The sequence below is a fragment of the Trypanosoma rangeli genome (genome assembly GCF_003719475.1).
Source record: "Trypanosoma rangeli strain AM80 chromosome Unknown Tra_15.4_contig_00523, whole genome shotgun sequence".
Lineage (NCBI taxonomy): Eukaryota > Euglenozoa > Kinetoplastea > Trypanosomatida > Trypanosomatidae > Trypanosoma > Trypanosoma rangeli.
This window is the reverse complement of record NW_021706268.1, coordinates 1-9,855: the sequence shown is the minus strand read 5'-3', so window position 1 is coordinate 9,855 and position 9,855 is coordinate 1. Positions and strand designations below refer to the sequence as shown.

Below are 9,855 nucleotides of genomic sequence, written 5' to 3'. Positions count from 1 at the left end.
ATCTTGACAGTGTCGCCGTCGGGCCAATCCCTGCACTGGCAGTCAGCTGCGTCTCCGCGAACACACGCGCGCGGAACTCGGACGCAACATCCGCCGCAGTCATGCTAGGGTGAGCCCGCAGGTACGCCGTCACCTCCATCGTCAGCTCGTCAAGGCCCACGCTAGTGAAGTTGGGGTCGTACTCGGCCGCAATTCCCCGCACCACGGCGCTCTCCGCACGGTACGCGTCAAAGTCGGTTGGCACAATGACGAGTGAGGGGCACAGCTTCCTGCCAATATACCCTGGCATCCCGGAGCGCACACCGTATCGTCGCGCTACGTAGTTGGTCGTAGACAGCATATCGAGGCTCCCTACACCCACCGGGAGATCCAAAAGCGCGGGATTCTTCTTCATCTCCACAGCGGCATAAAACATATCCATGTCTACGTGCACATAATTGCGGAACTGGCGCTCTGCCTCCAGCTCTCGTTCGATTTGCCTAACTTTACTTTCCCACTGCTTTCTGCGTGCTACATTCCTTTCTCCACTCATGCATTGCGCAAATTGCGCAGTCTTCTGGCGAAGCTGCAGCACATGCTTCTGACGAAGCTCAGCCTTGCGGCGTTCGTTGATGTAATAGCTAGAACCTTTAGATGCCTCTTGGATAATGGCCGCAGTCTTATCCGCGTCAGCCTGCTCCAATCCGGCCTTGTGATTGTCAAACTGGAGTTTGAAGTCCGGCACAAGTTGCACCGCTGGAAGAACATGCGTGGCCGCCATGTTACTGCTACACGGTTTGTCCCTCTCTCTCTGCACCTTCCCGATCTTGTTGCCCTCCGACAGGTCCATTTGCAACTTACCCAATGCAATTTGTTTTACTTCATCGTCGTATCGTTCTAGCGCATGCATTGCAAAATTGCCAGTGGGCAGTGCAAACGCAGTTGTGAGTGGTACTGTGCCGCTGTCTCCCTCACACGTGCAGGGCCACGCAGCGGAGGTAAGAACTTCTAACAGCCGCTCCTGCGAGAGTTACGTCCTTCTCCTTCCTTCGCTTCCACGCCGCCCCTTGGCTCACTTCTAAGAAGAACTAAAAAAAAAAACAGATAAAAATGGGGCATGGTGTACATGCCATTAATGCGACGTTCCTCCTCTCCGCTCCTATCATTCCGCGTGACGCGCACACCACGGTTTCCCCATCCCAGATAGATGCAACCCTCCCACAAGTAAAACTGGTGGCCAAAAAAAAAACCACGCCCATGAGAATAAGCCTCCATACAGACGTACAATGTGCATGCACCAAACACTGCACTCTGTTCTGTTTTTACTTTAAGTTGGATTCGCTGCTTTAGATTCCCTTTTTTTCTCTCTCTTTAAATCTTCCCGCTTTCCTTCTTAAATGCCTTATGTATGTTTTTTTTAAAAAAAAATATTTGTGTCCACATCGGTGAGCCTCTTTTTCATCACTTTGTTTCCCCTTTCATGATGAAAGTTACACCAGGGCAACTTACATGTAGTCGCGTGTGGCAACATTGAGGCGGGGCAACGGAGGGAATGGGAGAAACAACCAAAGAGGGGGGAAAACAAAAGGGAGGGGGGAAAACAAAAGGGAGGGAGGGAGGGGGGAGTGTGTTGTTGTTGGTGCTTCTGTTGGTAGGCGCACCCCACAACTCCTTCGGTAGGAGGAGGTGGAGGACGAGCCCATGCGTCCGCAAACAAACAGAAAAAGCAAACAAAAACGGCTGCTCACACACACAACAAAAAAAAAAAGAAATACCCCGGGGGTGGGTGTGGGAGGAGACAAATAAATAAAGGAAAGATGCAGAAACAGCAGCCAACGCAGTAAAACTAAAAATAATATGGCGACACACAAAAAAGCAGGGCCAAGACCAACAGCGCCTGTAGCATGCAAAGTGCTGCTGGTTGCGGAAGATACAAAGTGACAAAACAAAAACAAAAAGTACAAAATAAAGCACCACCACCACCACGCCCATGATGCCGCTAAACTTACAAGGTTTTCTCTCTTTCCCTCGCTCTCGGTTACTTACGTTCGACTCACACGAATCTGTTTATTCTTCTGTTCCCCCTCTATGGACGTCATCTTTCCCCTTCGGCCCGCTACTTCCAGCGGCTCATACTTCCCGCCCACCACCACCTTTTTTTTTCCAATATGTTTTATGCCTCCGTCTTCCCTCTTCTAGAGGGTCACAAGAAGGGCATCTCAGCCAAAGACACACAGAGACAGATGGAGAAAAAAAGGAGGAGTGAAGGAAGGACAAAAAGGGATGTTTTTTTATTTTTTCAAAGACAACAAACCAACGAGGAACCCATAAATTCTCCAAGACACACAAACAAAAAGAGAAATACGCAAAATAATAATAATCACAATTCCATCTGACTGCTGCTGCAATATAATTTGAAGATTAATTAGGTGAAAGAACCCCTGTGGGTTAGCGTCACCTCGTTGGAGTGGTGGCATCAAAGTAATGTCCGTGCGGATGGTCGCATCAAGTTGTGGAGTGTCAGAATTTGGAGTGGGACATTAGTAACACGCCTCTTAAATAAGTGTGACCCACTAACCACCATACTGCCCAACTACTGCTGCCGCGTTGCAGCTTCCGCCGTCCCCGTGCTGGCGGGAGGGTTCACAACCAATGATGCGTGGGACTATCGCCCGCTCATTGACCCCACCAACTCCAAAGAAGACTTCCCACCAAACATAGCATTTGCCCCCACACAAGGGCGGTGTTCCCGTCAGAGAGTCAAAGGTGGGTGGGCTGTTTCGGTGTGATATGTGAGGTAGCAATAACATCGTGCCGTATCTCATGAAAAAGGCAGCATGAACTGCCATGATTGCAGCGGCCCTCAGCGTAGTGTCTCCACAGGTTGAGAAACTTCTGCTGGCTCCCGCTGGTATGGTTGACCGCGTCTTCGCATGGATTGTGCGCATAGCCCCATTCCTTCTCATCTGTAGGCCCACCAAAAAAGCCAACGCTTCCTTGACGACTCAGAAAGAGAGGACTTACCTCCCGGCATCGTTCTCTGCTTCTTGCTATTGTTATCGTGGTTTTATTGCGGGCTCATGTTTCTTCGTTGTGGAATTTTTTTTGTTTTGTTTTTATTGTTTTTAATTCCCCACCACATTTTCTTCTCTCTCTTCGCTGCACACCCCCGTTTGGAGTGAAGGTTCTCCCGTCTTCCTTGGGTTGTGCCCGCCGCCGCGTGGTCCCACACCTACATGGCTTCTTCCATTCTTCCGTGTCTTTCACGAGACAGCGCGGCCTCTCTTCTCCAGTTATCCTCGTTTTCTATCACGTACACTTCAACCTCCGCAATGTACACGGCTACCGCCCCAACCACAAAGCAGGAATAGACGCCACAACAAATTTAAAAAAGTGAAAGGAAGAGAATGTTACGACAAGAACCCACGCCATCTACGGGCATCATACACATTCATCAAGAGCCTCAAAAACACCCCAACAACACGCAGTGGAATCAAAAGCAATAACACTAAAAAAAAAAAAACGAACCCAACATAGCTCAATCCGGAGCAGAGACCCTTTTATAAAACTGATCCCATCAGCATCTAACCAGTGATCAGGAATCAAATTGTACTTATAGACCAAAGACCTCCCGTAGCTTTTTTGCAACGCCGTCTTCCCTGTTGGTGCCAATCACTTCCAGCTGCGGTAACGCCTCCTTCAGCCGTGGATGGGCATTCGCCACAAGACAACCTTTCCCAGCCTGTTGCAGCATCTTGCGGTCATTCATTCCATCGCCAAAGGCAATAAAATCATTTTCACTTAGGCCCATCAACTGGGCCACTTCGCACAACGCCCTGCCCTTGTTGACCCCAGGTCGCACAGCATCAAGAATAAAGTGCAGTGACAGGTTGTGTTCCACTCGGCCTTCAAATCGTTTTTCCAGTATCTTCTCCAGACGCAACAATACTTCTTCTTTCCCTACGTAAAACACAGCATGTACACCATCAAGTGGACGCTTCGTTAGATCATCTTCCTTGTAGCGGAAACCCGATTTCGGGTATGCCGCAAGCATTCTTTCCAAACCATGATTTGTCACCCATTCTTCATGTTGATACAAGTTGACAGTGAACAATGGCTCTTCTGCGTCTTCATCTTCATCGTCAAGTTTAATGGTCACAAGCTCGGCAACAACGTCAGGATCCACATCGTGTGAGGCAATGACGTGTCGCTCCGGGTCAAACACCCTCGCCCCGTTGCTCGTAATGAGATAGCCGCCCTCCAAGCCGCAGCTGTCGATGGTATGAAGCACATCAGGATGGGGACGACCAGTGGCAAAAACAACAGGGATGCCTTTGTCCCGCAGTAGCTTCAACGTCTCAGCAGTGTACTGGGAAACTTCATGGTTCTCGTTGAAAAGTGTCCCATCGAGGTCTGTTATCACCGCACGAAATGACATGTCAAATAACCTGCTGTGAATCGTAATACAATTAAAAAGCTGTTTCTTCGTCACCTTTTGCGCCCTTGGCAGTATGTGTTGTTATACTTACCATCAGGAGCGGGTTGGTAAATATATATGAATTGGAAAAGATTGAGCGCACAAAAAAAAAAAAAAACTCTACCGAGAGGCAAATATGAATAAATTTTAAAAAAGGGCGCAGCGGCATGCTTGCAACAACGAACAAGTCTGCGTCATTCCTGCGCATGGGATGCGTCATGTCATTAGCCAAGACACCACATCATGAGGAAGGGGCAAAATTCTCCTCAAAAACGTTCTACTTTGCAGGAGGTGTGAAACGGAATAGATAACAAAAACATACAATAATGCCTCACCGCACTTACCGCAGCGTTGCGGAAATTGAAGCCACAGACGCACACACTGCCACGTAGAAAGATGCCTGCTCAGAACTGACTTCCCCGCTTCTACATTTTCCGTCCGTCGAAAGTGCATGAAGATCAGGATTCCGTTCCAGTGAAAGCAAAAACAAAACAAAAAGAAAACAACACCATACAAACTCAAAACGGCAATACACACAATTGTTACACAATGGAATCAGTACAGCTCCATCCTAAGTAGAATGTATTTTTCCCCACACACCTCAAATTGAAACCGTGGCGTCTTTCGCGGGTCTAGTGGCTTTGGGTATCACTCTCTTTGAAGCCTTTCCCACATGGACTTCTGCGGAAGTAGTGGTAGCCCTGGTATTGGTGGGGGTCTTGTGCAACTTGTTTGGCACCCTTTTTTTACTTCTTCGGAGACTGGCGCTTTTGGTCTGTTTGGGGGATCGTGTTGAAGTGGGTGATGTGTTACCAGACATGACTGAATTGGCCTCTGCAGAGACCGCCTTTCGTCTATGAGCGCCAGTTACAACGGCTGGAGCTACTTCCTTCTGCACGTTCAATCCCTGCTCAGGGGCTTCCATTTCCGTAAAAACCAACCGCTCTGTGACACCATCCGCGTCCAGTTCCTCCACCTGTCTTTTCTCTGCTGGGCGATAGCGTGTGGAATGAAGAACGAGATGAAGCACTGCTGTGCTGCATCGACGCAATTCATGCCGCACCTTCGAAGCAGAAACGGCAGGAACGCCGTTCACCGACACAATGCGTATGGCGTTCATGTACGGTAAGGAGGCCCTGGAGAGAAATTGCTTTGCCACCACTGACCCCCCCACAACCTCGTCTGGCAGCGGGTTGAGATAGATGGAGTTCTTTCGTTGGTGCACGCCCAGCTCCCACGGATCACGCGAGGAGCGACGGCTCATGCTAAGCGTCGCCCACGGCTCCACCTTGTTGCCGCCGATGCACTCGTTTACTGTGAAAGACATGAGCGTAAGAGGCCACACAAAATTTGGCCTGCATCTTGAGAACATGAGCGCCGCCGCCTTGATCCCTCTTACACGTGCGTGATTATATGTACTGTAAAAAATACCAGAGATGACGTATGTTTTCTTTCCACTGAAAAAAAACAACAACATACACACACAATGGAGGCAAAATAGGCATAAATGAAAAAAAGGACAAGGAGGAGATTAAAAAGGGAGAGGAAAAAAAAAGACGACACGGCCTGGTAAAGGGTCCATTAGAACGCTTCACAGGCAACAACTAGCAGATACAACATGCAAACGGAAGGAACTCAGTCCGGTGTATATTCCTCGTCCTCCTCTTCTTCATCGTGTCCCTCATTACACAAATCGTCATCACTCTTCTTCTTGCTCTGTGAATATGCTCCCAAGATTTTTTCACCCCCCGCACCTGACGCCTGTTCAAGACAGGAACGTTTTGCCACTGGCACTGAAGAAGCTTCACATCGTTCCAGTGCCTCTCGCAGAGCAGTAACCCTCAAGGAAAAGTTCACACTATGTCTCGTGTCATACGCCGCACGACGCTCCGGGTCGGAAAGAATCTCGTATGCCTCAGTGATGCGCTGATAGCGCTGCAACTGTGCCTCAGTGCTCACGTCACTGTCCGTGCGGTATGACGCACGGTCGGGGTGCAACTGCAGCGATAACCTCTTGAAATGTCGAGACAACTCAGCCTGGCTGACGTTAACTGGCACGCCAAGAACTGCGTACAATGGCGGTAAGGAGGCCGACACACCAGCGGAGGAGGAACTCATGCTGCGTCGTCGTCGTACTCGCGCCCTCCCGCTGCGGGAAGAAGAATTCCCGCTTCTTCTTTTCTTTTTTTTTTTTTGCGGTGCCCAAAAAGAAGGTGGGACAAGTTTTTTTTAAAAAAAATGCATGTGCGCCGTTAAGTTGTTGAGTGTGTTGTGCGCCGACATGGAAGCAGGAATGAAGAGAGGGACCAAAAGGAAGCGAATGTGTGGGAGTGTGTAGCACCAGCAAGAAACATGCACAATACACGCCCTACACGCAGGACACATACACATACACATGCACACACACAAAAAAAAAACAGGGGGCAGCAAACAAAGATACACAACAAAGAGGCATGTGAACATCCTTGGATTCAATTAGTGGTAGTGTACATAACGGAGCAAAAAGACTGTGGTGCGACGGAACCAAATACAGTAAGAAGCAGCTCGTCCTGGAGAAACTTGGAAAGGTCACAAATCACGGCTTGTCGAATGTCAAAGTCTGGTTTCACAGCCTCACGACAGTCACGGCCGGATGGTGTGTTCGCCCTTGACTGCGTAGTACATACTGGAACACACAGTGTCTCCTTAAAAAGAACCTGACGTTCCCACTGGCACCGTAAGACGATACCCTCCCGTATCAGCTGATGTTCCGCCATGAGGTGACAGCTTGCGTGTTGTAGCTTCTGCTCCTGGGATGCCTGATGCATCGTGTCGCCGTATTCCACCAGCCAGCTGTGTGCGGTGGCCATAGTAGAGAAACCATCTACCTCGTCATTCACGATGCGCAGTCGTAATCGTTCCTCTTCCTGCATTAGCAAGTGCAGCTGACGCTGAAGCATCCACCGCAGCACCACGTATTTGTCCCTTCCTCTGCAGTAGAGACCGTAAAACATCAGCCGACCCATGGTTCGCAGTTTCGTCTCAAGCAACATGACCTCTCCTCGACGGAGCCGTTCATATTCCACGAGCAGCTGGATACTTACTTGCAGCTGTGTGCGTCGCAGTTGCAATCCAAGTTCCTCTAGTTGAATTTGCATTAGCGCGTGAGAGTGGTTGCGAAACTGATCAGGCTGAATATCTTGTGCCAACGCCTCAGCTTCAGCCCGCCATATAAGCTGCCGCCCTTGTGCCTCCACATCGCCCACCAACTTCTGCATAAACGCTTCCTCCTCCGACACAATTACGCGTCGGCAGAGACTCTCATATGTATACATAAGTAAGCAAAACTCCACTAACTCGTACGCAGTAATTTCCGCGCGCGCTCCCTTTTCCGCCCCAAAGTTATTCACAACACGTACATATGTAAAGTAAGGAATAAAAAGAGATCCCCGATACTCCGCCAAATAGTGTCGGCTAAAACGCTTCACTCTCCGAGATGCCCCCCTTGGCGACTTACTTCTTGGATGATGAGACAACCTGACTGTGGCATGGATACTTTCCTCACTCGCTAGCTTCATGCAGAACGCGTGATATCCCATGAGCATTTCAAAACGTTCTGCTTCATCCCTTCGAATGTGTTGAATCCCCTCAAAGGCCAGAAAACCAAGTCTATACTGCCCACTTAAGGCAGACAACCCTTCTTCTCGCTCAGCAAGCAAGGAGTTCTGAAGAAAGGCGTTTTCCCCAATCACAATGGATACGAAGAGGCAGACCAGATTCACTTCAGGCTCCAAGGGGATTGCCGATTCCTCGAGAAGCTCCAAATCCCAACGAAGATACTTGCATGGCAGCGGTGTACTGCAGGATACATATTGACCGAGAAGGAACAATCTGGCCACCTTCTCTTCTCGAACAACTTCAATCAACTGACGCCACACCTCAAGTCTCTGCATAAACTCCTTCCAAATCATCAGCTTGCCCTGCAGCATCTCCTGGGTTATCTCTAACTTTCTACAGCGACGAGACCACGGCTCAACGATGTCGCGCTGACGACAGGCAGCTTCCTCCACTTCAAGGTGCTGCGGTGACGTTGTTTCACCTTGTGTGCGTTTCAAGACCCTTCTAAAGGCATTTTTCACCATTTTCATCAACTCCGCGTCACTAGTAGTGATGGGCGGCTCATGCGCAAACCTCCAGGAAGGCAGAACGTCTGCGCTAGTGCGCGTATTATAGCATTGCACCGGTGACATTGCGAGTGAAGTTGATACAATTAGGGCACGCTCCCGCGTCTCTTCGTACATGAGCCAATGTAAACTGCGTTGTAACGACTTCACCGACCTTTGCTGAAACGTTGCCCTTTCCGTACATCCTGTCGAGAGACCCATTATCGCAGCACGGTGCAATGGCGCATGCCTGCCCTGAAGCAAGAAAGCATCGCACGACAAGGTCTTGTCACTACAGGCGATACCGGGCAATTTTGGGCGGAATACAGAACCTGATTTCTGTTCAGCAAAAGGCTCGTACCGCGTTGTTGTACGCTGCTGTTGCGGGAGCAGTGGTAGTTGACTCATGACTTACTTCCACCTATTCCTCCTCCTTGACTTTCCCGTGTGCGAATGAGAGTAGAATTACTGTACTGGTGATAAACACTGAGGGTGTGTCCCTTTGCAGCAACTGCAGCTTTCTGCGGCTCCGCTAATGTTGCTGAAGCTGTTACTGGTGGGAAAACGCCACGGTGGCGTCCGCAGCAGCGCTGCTCTTTACCCTCACACGAGGATAGAACACAAGATGTAAGCAAAAAAAAAAAAACAGCCGACTTCATTCAAAATAAGAAGCTCAGTGAACACAAACAAACAAGCAAAAAACGTTGGCTGACGTATTTAGACACAAAAAAAAACATTTATACATAAGGTGCCATTGACAATACCGCAAGAGGCATCACTCCCAGATATACCCACGCACGCACAAGTCGGCGGAAACAGCAGCCCCTCTACTGCCAGAGGACTCCAGTCAAAGAAGGGATTGTGGAACTGAAGAAGTAGCCAAGCATGATGGAAAAAAAAAGAAGAGAAAAGTGAAGAAAGAAAGCGAAGTCACCTGAACGGAATTAATAGTCAAAGTGCGCCAATCAATATTCATAAAATAAGAAGAATACCAAAATCAATCAGAAAGGCAAGTAACGTCTGTCGTCCTCCTTCACGCCCCTTTCCTTTCTGCCTTGCCTTTAGGCAAATTTCCGTAATAAATCGAAATTTGATATTCCCCCTTCTCAAACCCAAAGTGGCCCACAAATGATAAGAGAGAGAGTGAGATAGGAAGGGCACAAGATCTATATGCAACGAATAATAAAAAAAAAAGACAGTACGCGTAATCTCGCCAGTGCCACCTGCTCCTCTCTCTCTCTCTCTCTCTCTCTCTCT

At 49.1% G+C, this 9,855-nt stretch overlaps 6 protein-coding genes across 6 annotated transcripts, besides 8 other annotated features; all 6 read right to left on the bottom strand.

Moving 5' to 3' along the window:
• Window positions 1-889, bottom strand: TraAM80_09149 (DNA polymerase kappa; the record flags this gene model as incomplete). The annotated part of the gene is made up of 1 exon (XM_029385851.1): window positions 1-889. A coding segment is annotated over one exon (889 nt), but the record flags the coding sequence as incomplete, so codon positions are not given.
• A 695-nt stretch (window positions 890-1,584) lies between these two features.
• Window positions 1,585-1,605: a microsatellite.
• Window positions 1,606-1,689: 84 nt separating this feature from the next.
• Window positions 1,690-1,751: a microsatellite.
• Window positions 1,752-1,919: 168 nt separating this feature from the next.
• Window positions 1,920-1,952: a microsatellite.
• Window positions 1,953-2,552: 600 nt separating this feature from the next.
• TraAM80_09148 (uncharacterized protein) lies at window positions 2,553-2,927 on the bottom strand (the record flags this gene model as incomplete). Its single annotated transcript, XM_029385850.1, has 1 exon — window positions 2,553-2,927. One exon carries the CDS (start codon window positions 2,925-2,927, stop codon window positions 2,553-2,555), a length of 375 nt encoding a protein of 124 aa, XP_029234306.1.
• Window positions 2,928-3,078: 151 nt separating this feature from the next.
• Window positions 3,079-3,106: a sequence feature (A-rich).
• Window positions 3,107-3,592: 486 nt separating this feature from the next.
• On the bottom strand, window positions 3,593-4,417 carry TraAM80_09147 (haloacid dehalogenase-like hydrolase; the record flags this gene model as incomplete). Its single annotated transcript, XM_029385849.1, has 1 exon — window positions 3,593-4,417. The coding sequence occupies one exon, from the start codon at window positions 4,415-4,417 to the stop codon at window positions 3,593-3,595; it is 825 nt and encodes a 274-aa protein (XP_029234305.1).
• A 516-nt stretch (window positions 4,418-4,933) lies between these two features.
• Window positions 4,934-4,981: a microsatellite.
• Window positions 4,982-5,057: 76 nt separating this feature from the next.
• TraAM80_09146 (uncharacterized protein) lies at window positions 5,058-5,828 on the bottom strand (the record flags this gene model as incomplete). The annotated part of the gene is made up of 1 exon (XM_029385848.1): window positions 5,058-5,828. One exon carries the CDS (start codon window positions 5,826-5,828, stop codon window positions 5,058-5,060), a length of 771 nt encoding a protein of 256 aa, XP_029234304.1.
• A 263-nt stretch (window positions 5,829-6,091) lies between these two features.
• On the bottom strand, window positions 6,092-6,574 carry TraAM80_09145 (putative chaperone; the record flags this gene model as incomplete). The annotated part of the gene is made up of 1 exon (XM_029385847.1): window positions 6,092-6,574. The coding sequence occupies one exon, from the start codon at window positions 6,572-6,574 to the stop codon at window positions 6,092-6,094; it is 483 nt and encodes a 160-aa protein (XP_029234303.1).
• Window positions 6,575-6,627: 53 nt separating this feature from the next.
• Window positions 6,628-6,651: a microsatellite.
• A 160-nt stretch (window positions 6,652-6,811) lies between these two features.
• Window positions 6,812-6,864: a microsatellite.
• Window positions 6,865-6,927: 63 nt separating this feature from the next.
• On the bottom strand, window positions 6,928-9,006 carry TraAM80_09144 (uncharacterized protein; the record flags this gene model as incomplete). The annotated part of the gene is made up of 1 exon (XM_029385846.1): window positions 6,928-9,006. One exon carries the CDS (start codon window positions 9,004-9,006, stop codon window positions 6,928-6,930), a length of 2,079 nt encoding a protein of 692 aa, XP_029234302.1.
• Window positions 9,007-9,827: 821 nt separating this feature from the next.
• Window positions 9,828-9,855: a microsatellite.